At 41.3% G+C, this 20,457-nt stretch overlaps 1 protein-coding gene across 4 annotated transcripts in view; it reads right to left on the bottom strand.

Annotated features, from left to right (window-relative positions):
• Positions 1-1,623: 1,623 nt before the first annotated feature.
• LOC129772977 (interference hedgehog-like) overlaps positions 1,624-20,457 on the bottom strand; it is a 125,739-nt gene continuing 106,905 nt past the window's right edge. For 2 of the 4 annotated variants that reach the window (XM_055776522.1, XM_055776523.1), the window contains exons 5-8: positions 16,877-17,700; positions 15,513-16,328; positions 15,299-15,453; positions 1,624-3,377 (exon numbers count right to left, since the gene is read on the bottom strand). In XM_055776522.1, the coding sequence (XP_055632497.1) occupies positions 2,697-3,377; positions 15,299-15,453; positions 15,513-16,328; positions 16,877-17,700 (2,476 nt within the window). In that variant the 3' untranslated portion in view covers positions 1,624-2,696. Of the gene's footprint in view, positions 3,392-15,298; positions 15,454-15,512; positions 16,329-16,876; positions 17,701-20,457 lie in introns of all 4 variants that reach the window. The other 2 variants (XM_055776524.1, XM_055776525.1) reach the window with 2 other exon arrangements.

Raw genomic sequence — 20,457 nt, 5'->3', positions numbered from 1 at the left:
ACCGTACTGACAGGTACATTTTTTTCCTTAAAATGTGCCACCGTGAACTTTTTTCCTTAAAATGTGCCACCGTGAACTTTTTACCTTGCTGGAAATGCGTTTCGTAGAACCGTACAATGCGTTCGCGGAGCACGTGCTGTTTCGACGCCATCTTTGCTTTGACTAAATTCAAACTAGCAAAACCAAACACGCCTACTGTTTCTAGGGAGCCCAAAGAGCAATTTTCTTGGAGAAAGAAAATTTTACGCTCTTTATTTGAGTTACTGAAAGGTATTGAAAAAATTCTCATTTTTTATTTAACACCCGTTAAGGCGTGTTATTTGGCATAGAAATCTCAACTAAGTACTAATAAAAAATGACGCAAGTATACTACGTTGAGACGGTGAAGTTCCTCTAGGAACGTAGTGCCAATCAAGAAGAAGAAGAGAACACAGCATTGGGTTCGGGTGATAGGGACGTGTTCCTACGCGGAGTACCCCTACTTTCATTGTCTCTGGATAAATGGATTTGTTGAATGTCAGGATAATAGCTGGGGTTTTCTCTTTATTACTCTTCAGTATTCTCCTCACTTTTATGACACCTTGACCTTCTAATTCATCTTTGATCTCTTCCTCGCTCAAAGGTAATAGAGCGAACGAAGATATAACGCAGCGTCTGATGTTCAGTGCTGGGTGTAACACGATCGATACTTCGGTTCCATCGAAAAGTTGAGACATTTGAAGTAATGTTTCAACCTGGCTTGCACTTCTCGTTCTCAAGAAATATCGCGTGCATTTTGCCTCACTTTTTGCACTCTCTATCGCTCCAGCGAATGCTTCGATGCTCTTTCCTATGACGAACGGGTTACATGGCAGGTTTGCTCCATTTTTCTCCGTGAGGAGAAGGGTGGTCCGAATTCATTTCTTGATCCTCCGGGATCATCCCCGCTACTACATGCCATGTGCTTCAACACTAACCATTTTTTTCGGGTTCGTCTCTTACTGCCAACTGGATTATAGTTGGTAGCGAAACTTGATGGAGACACTTAGTGACACTTTTTTCAATTGTTGTTTATTGAATTATTCATCATCAAAGATGAAGGGGAATGTTTTCATTCAAACTAAAATATCTCGGTGTGGGAAGGTTCTACAGGAACGTTCTTGGAACCAAATATAAGCTGGTTGGTAATGTTAGTTAGATTCGCTGTTGAGTAGACTAGCAAAAAGTTGTGTTGGTCCAGAATATTCTTGAAAAAACAAAGAAAAAAAGATTTCTCCTTTCTTCCAGATATTGTTGCCCACTACACCTACACACACCAAGATAAAAATATTTACGTAAAATATACCTGAAAGTTGTAGCTTCAAAATGATGCGCATCCCATCGATATGTGTTCCTGTTTCACGAAGTTACAGCATGTCAAAAATCACTTAAAATTTCTCTATTCCTCTATTTTTTTTTGTCGAGTGTATATATAATATGAACTTACCTTTTATTACCTTTTCAGGGCCGTCATTAACAGTCCGTGATAAATGTGTTGAAGATAGATAAGCCCAACACTATTGGTACAATAATTTTAATATTTTCAGTACGAACTTGATTCACTTTGGTCGTTCGGATCACAGGAAAATTTCTCACCAGTCGCTGCTGAAAACGAATTTGAATTTATTCACCGCCTACTACAACTACAAAAATACAATTGCCAGCTCGTGTGCCATATGACAGTTCTTCACTACCACTCTGTCTATCTTTTTTCCTTATTCTTGAACTCTGCATACATATAACCCAATATTAACATACCACATCTCACTGAACATAGAATAAAAAATAAAATAAAAATTGTTTCGAAATCTATACGTTTTCTTGTTGAACAACTATTCCGAAACGTCCCATTCGTTCCGTTTTCTTTTTGTTTCGTTTCAGGCGTCCTCAAATATATACAGATTGAATCTTGTCCATTGTTTTACTGTTCTAGATAAATTTAATTTGTAAATAATTTAACGCTCACACAACGGTTCGCTTCTTCTTCTGCTAGTTATCCGCTAAGTTTAAATAGTTTCAGTCAAATCTAGAGTTGTGTAAAATGATCCTACACACTAAAAAGTTACAGTTCGTTTTGTTGCCTTGCTTGCGTCTATTATGTATAGGTTAAACTTCGATAGAGTAGAATACAAAATAAATATTTACACGTTTCGAGTGACGCGTGTGGGTTTTTTTTATTCTGTTAGTAATAACTATATGTAAGTACAGTTAATTGCCTGTGTCTGTTGAAGTGTTCTCACCTAGTTCGAAGCGTATTCTCTGTAGTAAATATATATACGTACTCTTTAAAACATTTGTTTAGTTAAAATTATTTACGCTATATATCTGAGCACTGATTTGCTTGCTACTGAAAGAAAAAAATGATTCTTCGTTATTGAGAGGACGGATTACTAGCTAAAAACTATGTTTTTTCTCTGTTTGTTTGTTAATAAATTCTCTTCTAACGCTAAATTATCTCAAAAATTGATTAGCTATTTCGGTTTCGATTTGTTTGCGGATTTGTCTTTTTGTCGTGTTTCGCAGAAAAACAAAACTAGTTTTCTTGCCAATAAGTAGATAGCTTTGCGCGCTCATTGCTGCGCAGCAGTTTTATCACATTTCGAATATTAAAATTTCTCATCTAACTGCACCACAATAAAATGAAAAAAAAAACAAAAGGAAAAAACCATCTGTTCCATTCACACTTCAATACTGTTCAAACTGCCGGAGGACATGTTCTCGGCCCGTCCCAACCTCGCCGCCCGCTTCACACCACTCGCGGCGGCCCGTATCGGCATCGGAGATCGATTGTGCTGCAGCATTTCGGAGCTGGGACCCCGTCCGACCCGGGGACTTCCCGGGACCGAACCGGAACCCCTCCGTCCTCGTCTCATCGACGAGTTGTTGTTCCGAGCGCCGACCACGATGCCAACGCCGGCCCCGACCGCACTCGTCACGACGCCACAGTCTCCCTCCAGCATCATCTTCTGCTGGTCCAATCCGTTCTGGAGATTGCGAACGCTACGCTCCAGCGTTCGCCGATGGGGCATAGATGCCAGCATGAGATGCTCCTGGCCTACGGCGGCCGCAATCGGACATGGCCCCACGTTGTTGCTGATCACGGTTTGGTGCTGCTGCTGCTGCTGTTGCTGTTGGTGATGATGTGGATGATGGTGAGTGTTATTAGTAGGGAAGTATGGTCCGTTGGTACCGCCACCGCTGCCGCTGCCGGAGTATCCGCCTCCATCGACACCAACACCAACACCACCACCACCACTACCACCAGTACCACAATCGTATCCACCACTGAGAGGGTGTCGGTCGGTCTCGGCAGATGTCGGTTTGGTGGGCAGATAACGTAGCTCCATCACATTGCGATTCTAGAACATTCACGCTGATATCTAAGCTAGAATACGATTTTGACTCGGTTCGCGGAAAACAAAACGAAACGCTACACACAAACCAGTTCTAGTACTTAAGGAAGGGACGGAGATTGGAAGGATAACGAGGATGACAGGTTGGAAATGAGGTTTGAGAAGGATAGACTAGCAGGGACGCTAGATAACTTTTAGCTCAGGATTTGAAAAAAGAAACGAAAGAACCACCGACTCTCAGCTCTCAGTCCGTTCTTTAGAGGGAGAGTGGTACAGTGCGAAAGGGGGAGATGCAGGAGGAGGCAAACGCTCAGCCAGCAATCTGTGAAAATGCGTAGATGCGTGTGTGCACGTTTTGCGCGTTTTTTTGTTTGATTTTTTTTGTATCAGATAAGGTGGAAGAGAAAGAAAGAGAAAAGAAGAACATTGGAGGTGGGATATGATGAAAATCAACTACTCTCTAGTGGTGGGGGACAGGCGGGTGGTATTCGTGGGACTTACTACAGATCTATGCATGTTTTCCGAGGAGCAGCGATGGCGGTAATATTGCCTGATTTTTTTGGGGGAGAGAATCTGACGTATTAAGTTCGAAGCAACAGTATTGAGTTTAAGTCGCGAAAAAAATAGTAAAATCACACAATGAGATGATCTCGCGACGAATAACGCCTTGAGTGAAAGGATCGTTGTTAATAAATACAATTCATTGTAATCTTTTTGGACTATATCCCTAAAAAAGAACCGGGTCATTTAAAAATCCCACAAAAATAATGGTCAAAATTTTTATTTGGATGTTTTTACGACGGTCAAAATCATAGATAAATCATTAAACTTTGTATCAAATATTGTATTGCAAAAAGAATAAAAAGAATGAGAGGTGCCATTTTCCCATACATTTGTTCTGCTCATTTGTGAGCTTTCTTACCCGTGCCGTCAATAACGAGCAACTTATCGACGAAAAATGAAAGGCAACTTATCCGTGAACAAAGAAAAGAAGAAGATTAAGAATCGTTCTAGACATCGCTTGTTCTTCCTTGTTTTGCGTCATCAGATGTCATCGTTTCGGATGAGCTGTATACGCGACCAAATTAGTTACTCGCTGACGTCTATGGCATTGCGATCATTACATCAAGCTGACGCACAGTGGTCCATCAGAAATCTAGGTGGCATTAAATAGAAAAATGAACAACAATACCTGGAGGTAAAGGGACGAATGATTGTCTCGCGCTGCTATCTTCTGAAATCCAAATCGCATTTGCTCGCAAAGAACAAATGGCTTCCGTTTTTCTCGATATCAAAGGGGCATTTGATTCAGTTTCCATGGAAATTCTCTCAGAGAAGCTTCATAATCGTGGACTTTCACCAATTCTGAATAATTTCCTGTACAATTTACTGTCAGAAAAGCACATGAATTTCTCTCATGGCAACTCAAAATCTTCTCGTTACAGTTTTATGGGCCTACCGCAAGGCTCCTGCCTAGGCCCCTCTTGTACAGTTTTTACGTCAATGATATGGATGATTGTCTAACTAGAGACTGCACGCTGAGACAACTTGCAGACGATGGAGTTATTTCCATCACGGGTACTAATCCCGTCGCTCTGCAAAAGTCGTTGCAAGATACCATGAACAATCTGTTCACGTGGGCCCTCAAGCTGGGTATCGAATTCTCTACGGAGAAAACTGAAATGGTCGTTTTTTCTAGGAAGCACGAACCCTCCCAATTCCAGCTTCACCTATCCGGCAAAACGATCCAACACTCTATGTTTTTCAAATACCTGGGTGTATATTTTGATTCTAAGTGTACCTGGGGGAGACACATTGCGTATTTGAAACAGAAATGCCAGCAAAGAATCAATTTTCTCCAAACAATTACCGGAACATGGTGGGGTGCCCATCCAGGAGACCTCATTCAGTTGTACAAAACAACGATATTGTCAGTGTTAGAATATGGCAGTTTTTGCTTCCGATCAGCTGCCAGGATTCATATTCTCAAGCTGGAGAGGATACAATATCGTTGCTTGCGTATAGCAATGGGGTGTTTGCATTCGACACATACGATGAGTCTCGAAGTTTTGGCAGTAGTACCCCCGCTTACTCTTCGGTTCACAGAATTATCCTACAGATTTCTCATCCGTTGCAAGATCATGAATCCATTGGTGATTGATAACTTCGAAAATCTACTCCAGCTGACTCCTCAGTCAAGTTTTATGTCTTTATACCATGAGTACCTTACCCACGACGTGCTCCCTTCACCAGGCATCTCCAACCAAGTTTGCTTCCCATACTTTTGCAATTCCTCTGTCATTTTTGATCTGTCCATGCGACAAAAAATACATGGAATACCAGATCACCTACGCTCCAATGTTATTCCGTCGATATTTTCGGAAAAATATGGGAAAGTTGGATCTGATAAAATGTTCTTTACTGACGGTTCATACATAAACGGGTCCACTGGCTTCGGCTTCTTCAATGAAAATTCCAGTGCCTCTTTCAAACTCAAAGATCCTTGTTCCTTGTATGTCGCAGAAATGGGTGCGATATACTATGCTCTAGGGATCATTGAAACACAGCCCATCGACCATTATTTTATTTTTTCAGACAGTCTCAGCTCAATAGAGGCAATCCGCTCAATGAAAGTTGATAAACGCTCATCTTATTTCCTAACAAGAATAAGACATCTATTGAGTGTTTTGGTCGAAAAATTATTCAAGATTACCTTAGCATGGGTTCCCTCTCATTGCTCGATTCCGGGGAATGAGAAAGCGGACTCGTTAGCTAAGGTGGGCGCTTTAGAAGGCACACTTTTTGAAAGGCAAATTGCTTATAATGAATTTTTCCACATTCCTCGTCAGTATACGCTCGTAAGTTGGCAGCGCATGTGGAGTGAAGATGAGTTCGGTCGTTGGTTACACACGATTATCCCTAAGGTCTCGACGAGTGCATGGTTTAAGGGATTGAATGTAGGTCGTGATTTCATTCGCGTGATATCCCGGCTTATGTCCAATCACTACAACCTAAACGTGCATCTCTATCGCATTGGGCTCGCAGCAAACAATCTTTGTGATTGTGGCGATGGCTACCACGACATCGAGCATGTTGTCTGGTCGTGTATCCGGTTCCATGCTGCTCGCTCTCAGCTCTCTAGAGCACTGAGAGCACAAGGTAGACAATCGGATATCCCCGTCCGGGATATCTTAGGTAGCCGGGATCCTGATCTTCTGCTTCATCTATACCTGTTCCTCAGAAACGCCGATGTCAACGTTTGATGATGTTTCCTTCGTTGTGTCCCCGTTTCATATCCCTCCTATCCGATCGATAAACTTTTACTCAGTCGCGGCAATACATACACACACTCTTTACAGATACACGGGCCAAAGGTTGTGCAGTCCACTGATCATTCAACAAGAGCCAAAGGTTGTACCGCTCATGACAACTCTACACGAACTGATGATTGCGCCGGCTAGTGACCATTCTATCCTGGATTCCTCGAGTCGAGAAAGACGCACCACGCTAGATATGGGGTACAGACTAGGGAGCGTTGCTGATTAATGGTCAGCTGCATCCCAATAGGAAGTAGCCCGTGTCGGGCACACGTATAGAGCATCGAAGACTGCAACATACCAATTATGAGAACACTTGTAATACTAACCTCGAGCCAACCGCGAGTAATCGGTTACATATTACTAACATAGTTGTAAGACAAAATATGTCAAAATATTGGACTCCCGGCCCCGTCAGGCTAACGCCACATGTGCCTTAATAAAAAAATATATTTTGGGAAAAAAAAAAAAACAATACCTGACCGAATGAATGGTCTAGTTTTGTTCTAGACCTTCTAACCTTCAAGGCATCTAGTATCACATATGGCAACAGTGTATGTGATGATTTTCGTTGCGATAACGACGTTGCAACGTAGTGTTTGATGCAGTGAACCAGTGTAGCGATAAGCACGCATGTTTTTCAAACTTTGCACAAGTGCTACAAAATATGTTAGAGAAAAAAATGTGATGGTGTTCTGGATAGAGAATGTTATGCTAATTTCGAAATTGTATTCCGTTTTTAGTTTACAAATTGCTGTGAAATGAGTGTTTGAAAGTAAGTACGTTTTCTACATTAAATTTATATAAAAGTAGACCTACAAAAAATACCTCCAAAGTTTTTTATAACAAAATGCCTTCTTTAGGGTCCCCTCTACACTTTCCCTTTATGACTTCTGGCCACTTCTGACCACTTTGCGAAAAAATTCCAAAATTGTTAATTTTATCCCCTCCCCCTGCATCCCCTTTTGGGTTTTAGGTAAAAAGAATATTGAAAACGTTTTCAGAAAGTTTGAAAACATATATTCACACCCCACACGTTTTTTTTTCAGAAAATTTCAAATTTTAACCGCCACATCCACACCCCCCCCAGCCCTTGCTTTGGATTTCATAACCAAAATGACTGAAAAATAGATTCAGCACTTTCGAAAACCCCCGTACATCAAATTTCAAGGCGTTTCCATTCATTTTCTATTTAATGCTACCTAGAATTTCTAAGGGACCACTGTGTGACGCCATTCCATTAAGGTTCTGAACTACACAATTGTGTGGAGAATCATCAAACTAGGCTATCATCGACTCACCAAGAAAGTAATTGTTCAGAAACTTTATGATTTGGTTTTGGGTGAGTTGGTTTCGCATGACAGTAGCGAAACTAACTCCACTGAGGATGAAAGCTACGCTAATCGAGACCGGAAATATTAATAGAAAGGGCTTCTGTTGAGAAGAGCGCAAAGCGTAGATAAGTGTGTGTGTGTGTGTGTGTGTATATATGTAGTTGCTGCAAGCCATCGACATATGGCTTTGTGTGCGTACGTGCGTGCTTCATAACCCATACGTACAATTAGCATCTTCGCTACGCTGAAACCTCATTTGTATCTGCTTCTGTGTACATTGGACATTTTGATGCTATGATGGACGATTGTTTGGTGGCGCAAATTATGCAGCCATGATATGAGGGAGGTAGCGGAAGAGGAATATTTGCGCTAGGGTATGTATAATGGGTCTCTGCTGATGCAAATATTCAGACCTTTTCTTTATTCGAAGCATTTAACATCGCTTGTTTTCCTTCATCATAAGGGCCTGATTGGTACCTTTGACATTGCATCAATGTATCGACCTGACGCTATGGCGAAGCAGGCGTTAAGGTTGTGCGCCACATAATTATCTGAGGAATATCAAGCTAAACCGTAGCGAATGTCGTACTGGAATGTTGTGAGTTGTTTGGGTTCGCGTGCCAATCGCAAAACTGCCTTCAACAAGGATGACATTTGCGCTAATACTGATTATAATGATGCAACTCTTTTCGAGGTATTGAAATTAATAGACAGAATTTATTTCGTTTATTTAGTCACGAGGAAAATAAATGTCATTCTAGAATTTGTGATTGGGTTTCGCTTGCCAGTAACAAAACTTTCTTCACTAAGGAGAACAGCTGCACTTATATCGAAAAAGTAATGCTACTTTTTTTTTTGAGGCCAGTAATAGTAATATTAACAGTATTCTTTTGAGAATAGCGCAACATGATGAAAAGTGTTTATATTCTTAGTCGCTTAGCCACCAATGTATAGCTTTATATGTATGCAATGCCGAACGCATGTGTGACGCTGGTTGGTTTACGTTGCACGAAAGATGTCTAGAGGCGCGATTCCACTAAGACAATACTAAATAACATGTAGCATGATAGTTGATACTTCCAAGCAGTGGCGTAGTGTAGGGGGATGTAGGGGGTGGTAGGGGGGTGGCACCCATGACCATGACAAGTACAATATACTTGTCATGGTCATGGGTGTCACCCTTAGAGGGGTCCATGACAAGTATATTATATTGAAAAAATAATGATTTTGAATGAAGGTAACCGATTATTACTTGTGGTATTATCTAACAAAATAGGCCACTATGGTCCATGTTATAGATTTTTTTTAAATTTTTTATGTCCATTATTTCGTCATACTACATCTTTCATTTCTGTACTGGGGTGAAAATTCATAGTCTCTAGAACGACGGGGGTACGTTTGAAGCACAAAGTTTTGAGCGTTAATATCTCTCTACCGGATGAACGAAGTGGTATGGAAATAACATTATTCGAGAGATAAAAAATCTACGAGAGATGTTTTTTACTTATTGCCCATAAAAGCTTGTTTCAATAGCTCAAAACAGCTCCAAAAGCAAACTATTTCAATCATTATAAATAGCGATAGCTTCTTGAGATTTCATTTCAGTCTCGATTGGTCTGCGGTTGGTGCATGATACATGAAGCGTCGGCTGGCCAACCTCTGTTAGTTTCTCTTTTACTGCCGTGATGAACGGACATGCAAAATCGTTTGCCTGTGAATGTACCCAAGCGGTAGGATATGATTTCGCACACATTTGGACAGTTAACTAGGTGTTCTTGTGGTGATTTTTCATATCACGGAAAATATATGTACTGATGTACGGAGTATTGAATAAGCTTGTCTTGATGATTTGGGTGACTGACAAATTGTTTTGAGCCACACAGGTGTGTTGTCAAAAGATTGTCGCAAACTCGATGGAGTGCCCATTATACAAGTATGAAACCAATTTATGGGGTGATAACAGCCACTGGAGTATTCCGCGACTTGAATACTGTATCAAAAGCACGGTCCCTCCTACCAGAAGTTCATGATTTAATACTTCTGTGTTATCTGTACTGTCAGACTCAATGCACTAGTAATTCTTCTCGCTGTTGAATGGAACAGTCTAGTCGAAATGGTAATTAAAAAGGTTTTTCTAATCCAAACCAGAGGAAACATCTTCCGGACCCGGTTTAACGATGGAAGAGGGAATGTTGGAGTGCATTGGTAATTTTCATCGGGAATTACAAGAATGGTCTGAAGAGAACTGAAAAAGTCGATTTGACAAACTGGCAACTACAAAATTTTGGAAAAACAGCAGAGCTACCAGGACTACGTAGTTATTTGAAGGCCGCTAGAATTAATTCTAATGATGTCATTAATGGTATTGCATTGGATGTGTTATGATTCATCATGAGGTGGGACTTCCATAAATCGGTTCTAAATTTTACAGTGAATTTGAAACTGTTTCTAACCGTGTACATTTCTCTGGCATCTTGTGGAGAGGCTTATCAGAGTTGAAATTGATTAAAAATCTGCGGTCAACGATGGGGCCGATATGTATGACACGTTGAGCCCGGTATCGTTATTGCTGCGCATTTATAGAGCCCGCAACAGAAGAGCAAGAGCGCACTTAACGGGAAGCACTTGTACCATATCAGTGTCGGTCTCAGCTTCCAAAGATATTTATTATTTGATAAGATTTATTCGAGTCCCATTTCAACATAAAAAAAAAATATTTTATTCATTCTCTTATTTTGTAACTGTCTGTTCCAATGACCAATGCGTGAAGATTTTGTGATTTCTTGTTCGTTTATGTCTTGCATTGACATAAAACAAAGCGCTATGTGCGACCAGTTCCGTGAGGTCAACAATGAGTCATCAATCTATTATCGTCAACTGATTCTACAATAAAAATCCATTTCAGGGCGATCAAACCACTCTACTAAACAGCTATTTTTGAAATTTCGCAGCATTTTAAAATATCAGCGTAGTTCTACGTCAACAATGTGGTCGTATCTTGGACAGAACCCTCTATTTTTTTTGCCGAGTGTATTTGATTACGTATAAAATCAACTTCGTATATGTAATTCAGCATACACAACCAATCTCCACACAACGGTATGAAAACTATTTAATCTTTCTTGTCTGCATTATTTTTGTCCGCCAGGCCAGTGCAAGCTCTACATTATGCTTGCACCACGCATATTCTGAGACTGCATTCTGAGGCGAAACATTTTACACGTCCGTTCGCAAAATATAAACAGAGTTTTGTCAGGGCGAGCACCATGTTTATAAAGTTTTCACGGCTATCTGGCGACATGCAACATCCGCTGACCAATTTTGACTTCTATGGACTTTTAAGAATATTTATAGATTTTTGTACTGATACCAATATTTATGGATTTCTGTGATTTGAATTTTTTTTTTCAAAGCAACCATTGAGCTATCTTTTATCTTTAGCTATGAGCTATATTTTATCTTTCGAATGTGATTGTCATACCACTTCTTTCAGTCGGCAAAGAGGTATTAACGCTCAAATCGTTGCACCCCAAACGATTATCGCACTCGTTTTCGAAATTTTAAACTTACACCTCCGTACAGTTGCAGAAACGATGTTGTGCAAAAATACTGAAGCATTCTATACCAGACGGCTTGAAAATTGACACGGTGCCGTCTACCGTCTGCTAGTTGGCACGAGACAGTGAGTTAATAATGATAATGATGATGGTTTTAATTATAGAGACTTCAGATTTTCTCAATTCTTTCGCCTCTAGCCTTGAAAAGGCCTATTTGAAAAACTAGACTAAATTGTCGGCCTTGAGAAAGGCCATTTGGAAAACCTCGCTGCCATCTAGTCGCTGGCTGGATGACTGATGAAACGTGAATGCTGTGAAATCGCGAATGGTTTGTTTATACTCAATAAATTGAAAATGGACGGAGCAATATTTCTCTATCCACATTGTCCGTAGCACAAACCCCGCATTTCCCCCGCGTAGCACAAACCCCGCATTTCGGTTTTCGTTATTGTTTCGTTAACACCATTATTGGCCAACCAGGAGAGCTCCCCGGGCTACAGGTTGAGTACAGCTGGTCTAGTACATGACTGAGCTCAAAAGTTAGGACGGACACGTCAACATTAATTAGCTAGGAAACCATCATGCTGCTGAGAGTTATGCGAAATGGCATCATCCATGGTGAAGACTTTGAGGAGAATGGAACCTTCCGGGGAACGGGCTTGGTCGAGCACAAACACTAATTCTGAGGAAGGAGAAGCTGAAAAAGTTGGCCTGTGCCAGTGAAATAGAAAAACGTTCAAGGATACTGTCTGCAAACCAACCTTCTGAACAATTTTTCCCACCAATTCAATGAATAAATCATAATACGACATCGTCTTGATGTAAAAATAAAATAAATAGTTTTAACCCTCGGAGTGAACGTGAACCATATTTGAAAAGAATAGAGGATCAATTTCATCGTAGTATTTATCGCGCTCCCGACGGTCTTTTTCGTATTTGACACACACTTGCTCACATGCGATTGAATATTTGTTCCACCGGCACCCACCGTTATGCCACATTCCTTAACTTCAATATGTCTTTGGCAACCCAAAAAAACCAACAAAAAATGGCAATATTTGCAAGTATAAAATGTCATGTTTCATGTTGTGGTTCGTTCGCCATTCAACGAGCACCAAACAAGCGTCTCACAGAGAACGCACACGGTAACACATAGATGGGGGGGTCTTCGTAGCCACATTGGTTGCGCGTTCGCTTGGTAAGCGATCGATCGTGAGTTCAAAACTCCGGGCCCTCATTGACCATCATTGCGTTGTAACAGAATATCTACGTCCACGCAACAATCATCAGCGATGGAGATCGATTCAGTGTCGGAATCCAGGCCGCTCTCTATCCATATGCAAGCTCTGGTTGCAACAAGAAAATCATCGAGCTGTTGTGCAATAAGTAACATAAAAATGATCATATCAACTGTTCTTCGCTGTCCGGTGGTCCAACTGGATAATGGAAGAAAAGAAGGAATACTTTTACGTCGAAAAATGGCAACTATGTAATGTACTATTTTCAGATATGATAAACATATGACATGTACACGATCAAAATTCGGCTCTGTTACAGCTAAAATGCTAATGAGCCTTAAATAAACAAATGGGATAAAAAACACATAGATGCATCGATTAAAATGAAACATCGCGAGAATGACCTTTTATGAGAAAACATTTCTCGCATTCTCTGTCAAAACTGTTTAAAAAGATAGAAAATTGTTTCGTCGAAACGGGGCCGATGCGCACGTGAGCAAATACAAGCGAAGGTGCGCTATTCATACGTACAGTATATGAACAAATTAAGAGTTTCGCGCAACGAAAACAAGCAACACACACACACACACACACACACACAAAGCCAAACACTGGTGGCTCGAAGCGACTTAATATACACACACTTACAATCATTTTGCACTCTTTTCAGAATAAACTCCTTTGCTAGGTTTGAGGTGCAGTTGCAGTTGTATTGCGTGTATGTCATCGTTGGTGGAGAAAGTTTTGTGACTGGAATGCGAAACTGAATCACACATATCATTCCAGCAGAAGAATCATTTGTACCGATGGTTCAGCACAATTTTTCCCAACATAATGTGAAGAACATTATGATGACGCCTGCTTTGTCATGGCTCGGCTCGATGTGTTGATTGCAATGCTAAATTCACAGCGAGTGATATATTTACTCGCGTCCACAGCCCGAGGGGAGACGAAAAGTTTATAATGACACAAAACGAACCGAATCAGCGATGGTCGCCGTTTTGGGAAAAGAAAGAGACTGCACATTATCCTCATAGGAAATGCCACAAAGTACTTATCGTACGAAGGTGGAGTTAATGTCGCAAATATTCTCTTTTTTATTATCCCCTTCGTTGTTTCTATCCGCGCGGCTGCTGAAGTTTTGTCCGTTATTGACAGTACGTTTAGATAAACATACAAATGGGCAGAACAAGTGCATTAGAAGATGGAAATGCTTCCAATTTTCACTAATTTTGAACCATTTACAGACTATGCGATTGTATGGCATTTCAAACAAATCCTAGGAAATCGTCAAAATCTGTTCGCAGCAAAAATAGTTATTCACCTTAACTTTATTTCATAAAAACGTGACCTGTTTTCTGATTTGGCGCCCTTAATGAAAGACGTAGTCCTACGTCAACAAAATCTGATTCCGACTGTAGATTCCGAGACAAGATCCAAACGAAGAGTAACATCTCGTTTCAGGGATTACAAAAATCATCGTTTGAACCTCAAGATCGAGGGTTAGGGCCCCATTTATTCGATTGCTTCGTTTCTATGAAAGGAAAGAAGCGTTTCTGTCGTGTCTAACAGTTTAAAACAGAGAGTATATGATCTACCTTCATTCACTCTAATAAATTAGTTCGAGCCTTAGACGTGGAATACGCAAGCAGGTTCAATGTTGAATTATAGCTTTAATAAAGCTAAAAATCACATTCGCGTTATTGTTCGTCGAGTCAAATGATTTATTTTCCGAAGATGTATTCTAGAATATTCGTTAATATCGATTCACACGAACATGTGGGCGCTTCAATAAAGACGTTCCCCTTGCGTTGAAACTAGTGGTGGAATAGGAACTATTCTAATCTACACCGAATCTCCCGAGTGATGTTTGTATTCCATGGTTTAATACCAGTTGCTTTCGTCTTTCGGTCGGTCGAATAGTTAGCGTTTGAGTCGATGGTCTAAATCTGTGGTGCTTCATATGAATTGAAGAACAGTTAGAAAACGACAACGTATCAATGTAGAAAAGTGTTTCGTCCTTTATCTTATAATCAATTTGAGTACCTGAATTGATCCTTTCACTCAATCCGATGTGAACTGTTTGCAAAACGGAAAATCAACAGACAACAACAAAAAACTCAACACTCCACAATCGCTTGCCCTTCGGAGAGGATGGGTTACAGTTGGCGCTATTAGTAAACACTATCTGCTAGGAACTAGGAAGCAACGTGAAAAACGCTTCAAAACTAGAATAATCACTTTCCTTCGTAAACTCCAAACATGAACTCGAACTGTAAAATTTGGGGAAAACATGTTGGAACGTTTTGTGACTCGGAAGTTACGGCCTAACAAAAAGGAATCTGCAGCAGTCCGGGTGGGATCGAATTAAAGTGAGAAGCATGTGTTAGTACTGGCCTAAGCTAGCAGAGTATTCATCGGAAGCCTTAATCTGATTGCATAGCACACTGATTTTCTTCTTCAGCGATAACTCAGGCTTACCTTGTCCCCGTCCTGGGCGAGCGGGTTGGACGTGATATTCATCCTCGCATTGATTCCGTTCCTTCCCTTATGGTGGTGCGACCGCGATCCGCCATTGCTAACCGGGAAACCACCGTTCTGATCGACCTGGATGTGTGATTTGGTGTCGATTTCGTCTAAAAAAGAGCAGTGGATAAACTTGGTTAAGCGAACGGTGAAAGGAGGGGACACTTACCAACGCCCGGACCTCGTTTCTTTTTGCAAGCTACACAGCAGCAGCAAAGCAGGACAATTCCTCCCAGTATCAGCACGAATCCACCGACGCCCATGTACACATAGTTTGGTACCTCTCCGGTACCATTTTCCGACTCGGAAGCAGCCACCACCGAGGGGATCACCGGTGCCGGTGTTGGCGGTTTCAGCGTTTTCCCCGTGAGGATTGCACTGAAATCTGAAGCCGCAGCAGCAGTAAACGATTGCAGCTTAAACTCGTAAGCTGTTCCCGGTTCCAAATGGTCGATTTTGAAGTGGCGCGCCGTCGGAGTATCCACGGTGGCTTTCGAGTACTCACCGGCAGTTGTTGCCGGCCGATAGTACGCGTAGAAGCCATCTATTGGGTGCGGAAGATGCTGCGGGAACTGCCAGTGCAGCACGATCGCATGTTGCGAGGCAGACTCGATCCGGGTAAGCGTTGGCGCCAACAGATGATTCTTGGTAAGACCCAACTGGGATCCGCGCTGCAAGTGGAACTTTCCCGACGCCGCACCCTCTTTGTTGTCATTGTTGGAGTACACAGCGACAATCCGGAAGCGGTAAAAGTGGTCCGATTTCAGGCCGTTCACCTCGTACGACCTAGTGTACGGTGGTATGTCTTCGTTTTCGGTCATCCACTGGGTGCGGGGAATGTTTTTCGAGGGATCTCCCAGCGTTCGATACTGCACCTTGAAGAACTGGATCGGGAGTCCATCGCTGGACGGGACCGACCAGCGGACCATCACCGATTCATCCGATAACCGGGTGATGTTTGGTCGCGACGGGGGAATCATAATCACTGGGGCAGGGAGAGAAAATCGTTTCCATTAGTAGGCTTTGACAGAAAAAGAATCAACAATCGTAAATTTGCTGTGCCTCCAAATATGCCACCGAAAAAAAAGAAATCCAAAAAGAAAGTTAAAAAGGGCAAAAAGACTGATAGAAATATAATCTTTTGCGATGACAAACATTTCGATCCGGAACTGGTTGTTATTAATGTGGAACATTGTCTCAAGTGTCCCATCTTCAGAGAGATGTCTCAGAAAATTTTCTCCCAGATTTGTGACCGTTTCCCGGACAAAACATTCAAGCTCATCCAGAATAATTTCGATCGCTTGGAACCTCGGGAAGGTGCTTTCGAGATATCCTTCTCCAAGGACTGCCGCGCACCGGCGCAACTTCTGTGGAGCGGAATAAGCCGTGGTCCTCCCCGACGAGAGAAGTTCCCGCCCGACATGGTCCCAATCCTGGATCAAATCGATCAAGTGCTGAATCCACCACCACCAGTCAATATCAGGGCATCTATGTTCCGCTTCAATAAACCTTCAATTTTTAGAATATACTCACGGTGTTTGTGTTTTTTGCCACCCTTCTGCCGTTTGCCGCTATGTTCGCTTCCGAATTTCGACCCGGACGGCAAGGATCCCAGTGGGGGTGCGCCTGTACCTCCGGGAATCTGTTTGGGATTCACCTGCAGCAAATTGCCCTCGCTCACTTCACCTACTTCGTTACGGGCGAAACACTGCACTATTCCGGCGTGTTTCTTCTCCACCGATTTAATGAACAGTTTGGATCCGTTCGCTTTGATCAGTCGATCCCATTTGGTGTAGTCACCGTTAATCATCCAGTAAATGTCCGGCGCGGGTGAACCTTCGGCAAGACACTCAAGCTGGAGGCTTTCGCTCTCGTTGGTAAGCGTTGCACGAGGCGGCTCCACGATTCGGGGAACTTCCAAAACGGTGAGCCTCACCGTGTGTACCAACGAGGGTTCGATACCATTTTCCAGCCGACAAACGTACTCTCCCTGATCTTTCGGCGAGACGTCGTAAATTTGGAGTCCGTAGGGAAACACCTGCGAGTGGTCACTCATCGTGAGGCCATCTCGGCGAAACCAGGAAGCCCGCGGGACGGGATTTGCCACTCCGGGGCACTCCAGCAGAGCGGTAGAACCAGGGGTGACCGAGACATTCTGGGGTTTGTAAGTGGCTTTTGGGGAAGCCCGTGGAGTGTACTCCACGATTATTGTCGTTTTCTGGGGCAGCTTGAGTTCGTTTCCGGTGATGGAATTGACGGCAGAGCAGCGATACGTTCCCGAGTCCTGGGGTGTCATCTGGGATAGAATGAGACCACCGGTGGCCAGTTGTGGGTTAGCCGCGATCGGCACTTCATCTCTGTAAGAAGTAATAAACAATAAACGAACAATTTAGTAATATATAGAAGATACAGTTTTGCATAGATGACGTAATCACCATTTCACCATTAATGTTGGAAAAACGCATGTTTGTTGTTTCAAGGCATAAAAACATTATCATGGACATTTTCAATGAAACAATCTGTTCAGTTAATGGAAATCATCGGTAAAAAGAAGGCCTAGGAGATTTTGTGAATTAAAACATATTTGTTTTATTAGGTAAATGCTTAGGTAAATTTTTGCGAACCAGTCTTCAGAAAATATACGCTGCGCTGCGCTTGAGTTCAATTTTCATCAGCGCGCGTTCATAACAAATACGTATTCTCTCTTGGTACGGAGTGTACCAAATTGATTGACAAGACAGCGCCGAATGAACACAGCGCAGAATTCAGATACTAAACATCGTTTCTCACTTGTGTGATGCGCGCCTCATTTTACACACACACACATCAAATTCTATCGCCCGCTTTGTCTTCGCTCGTTCTAAGCAAAGCATGAAAACAACAGTGCGTCTCCATACCAACCATATGCGCTTGTGTGGAGAAAAATAACTCAACAGAGAAGCAAACCAGATTCAAGCGCGATGTAACACAGGTATAGAATTACGGCGCAAAACTCGGTGCTAAAAAAATGCTGACCGCAAAACATTTCATCTGTGTTTCGGAGCATGCTCATACGCCAGAGCGCATGTCTATACAATGAGTGAGAGCTCAACTGAGTACGAAAAACTTGTTACACATCAGCACCGCGTTGCATTCTGAAGACTGATGCGGACATTCAATGACCATTTGTTCGCATAGCTTGACATAAGTACCAGGTTGCTTCGTCTGTAGTATTAACATTTTCATTTCCGATAATAGTCAAGTAAGTTTGGAAGAAAATTCACTTGATCAGAACTAATTTTAGGAATAACTGTTTAGTAGAATGGTTTGATCGCTTCGAAATAGTTTTTCTGTAGAATCAATTGACGATAACTGATTGATGATTCATTCTCGCCGTCGCAGAACAGTACGCAAGCTGATCAAATGTCGCAATTTGTTTCATGTCAATGCATTTAAATTTTATCTCGAATGTTATTCAGGTGGCCTTTTTTGCAATTGACATACACTCGGCTATAGCCTATTATATACGTGTAGCATCAGCTCCATTACTCCACATTGCATCTATTATTATCTGTTTAGTATTGCCTCAGTGAAAAAAATATTTAGTATTGCCTCAGTGAAAATTATGAGGCGCACAACCTGAACGCCTACTTCGCCACAGCGTCAGTTCGATGCATTGATACAATATCAATGGTACCAACGGCGGTCTTATGATGACGTAAAACAAGCGATGATCATTGCTTTGAATATAGAAAAAGACTGGAAATCCGCAGAGATTCATTATTCATACCCTAGTGCAAATATTTTCCTTCCGCTATCTCCTCTTCTTGTTTACGGTATCGAGGCTACACAATTCGCATCACCAAACAATCGTCTAACATAGCATAAAAAATAGGCGATTGCTGCGATTGCTCCACGTTGCAACGTGAATGTTTGAAAGTATTTATAACAAAAAAAACCATTTTAGGCGAGACGAAGTTTGCAAGGTCAGCTAGTTCTATATAAGTGTTGTCTTTCCTTTAAACATGGAATAAATATTTCAATATTCTATTCATCATCATCAATGGCATTTTGTTTTGATTTTCAGTACGAATGTCACAATAAAAAACTTGAAAGCACAGAAAATGTTTCTAGAGCATTCATCACAAGCGATGTTCATTGTTTCGAGTATAGAACGAGACTGAAAGTTTGCCACGGTGAACATTGAATATTATATATAGTTCCCTTCGTCGTTTATATTATCGCGAATACATAAATTGCTCGTTATTAATGGCACGGGTAGGTAAGCTCCAAAATGAGCAGAACAAATGTATGGGAAATGGAAATTATTCTAGTGTTAATCTATTTAAACCATTTATACACCAGGGGATTGTAATGTATAAAATATCAAACAAACCTTAGAGAATTTCCGATTCGTTCGATATGTAAATCGTCAAAACCCAATCGCCGCAAATATAGTTATTACCGTAAACATTATTTCATAAAACCTGACCTGTTTTCTAATTTTTGCACCCTTAATGAAAGCATAGTCCTACATGAAAAACATTTTTTCTCCTCTTTCGTTTTCTTTTGAGTAGTGTTTCAATGGTTTTTTTATTGGCGATCTAACGTACAAATCTACACCTAGGCGGCGCTGCGGTGAAAGTGATGATGGTTTTAAATTTTGCAATGTGAGTTTATGGAAGGCTCGTAATTATTTCTACAAATCACAATGTTATAGTCATAAAAGATTATTGATTGCAATTAGTTTATAAGAAATTTAATTCTGCGCAATTTTATACATAACATGTATTTTCTACCTCTTTTAGTAGTGAAAATTGTATAAATGTTGACAATGGTTAAATCAAAAAAGAAAATTCGAGAGTACAATCAAAAACAAGTTGAAAAATGCGTGTTTCCTACATGTGAGAACTACCTTCGAAATACCGGAAGTAAAATATACGTGATTTGTTTTTGAGTTTTAGGTTACATTAGCATCATTTTCTTAGTTCAAAAACAAAATCCAGATGTCTCACCGATCGTTCACGTTTTGCGTTAGATCGCCAATTAATCTACTAGCTGACCCGGTAAACTTCGTCCCGCCCAAAATTCAATTTTTGTTATCAATACCTTCAAACATTCACGTTTTCTTACTA

The sequence above is a fragment of the Toxorhynchites rutilus genome, chromosome 3 (genome assembly GCF_029784135.1).
Source record: "Toxorhynchites rutilus septentrionalis strain SRP chromosome 3, ASM2978413v1, whole genome shotgun sequence".
NCBI lineage: Eukaryota > Metazoa > Arthropoda > Insecta > Diptera > Culicidae > Toxorhynchites > Toxorhynchites rutilus.
The sequence above is the reverse complement of the archived record's forward strand: the minus strand, read 5'-3'. Positions and strand labels throughout refer to the sequence as shown.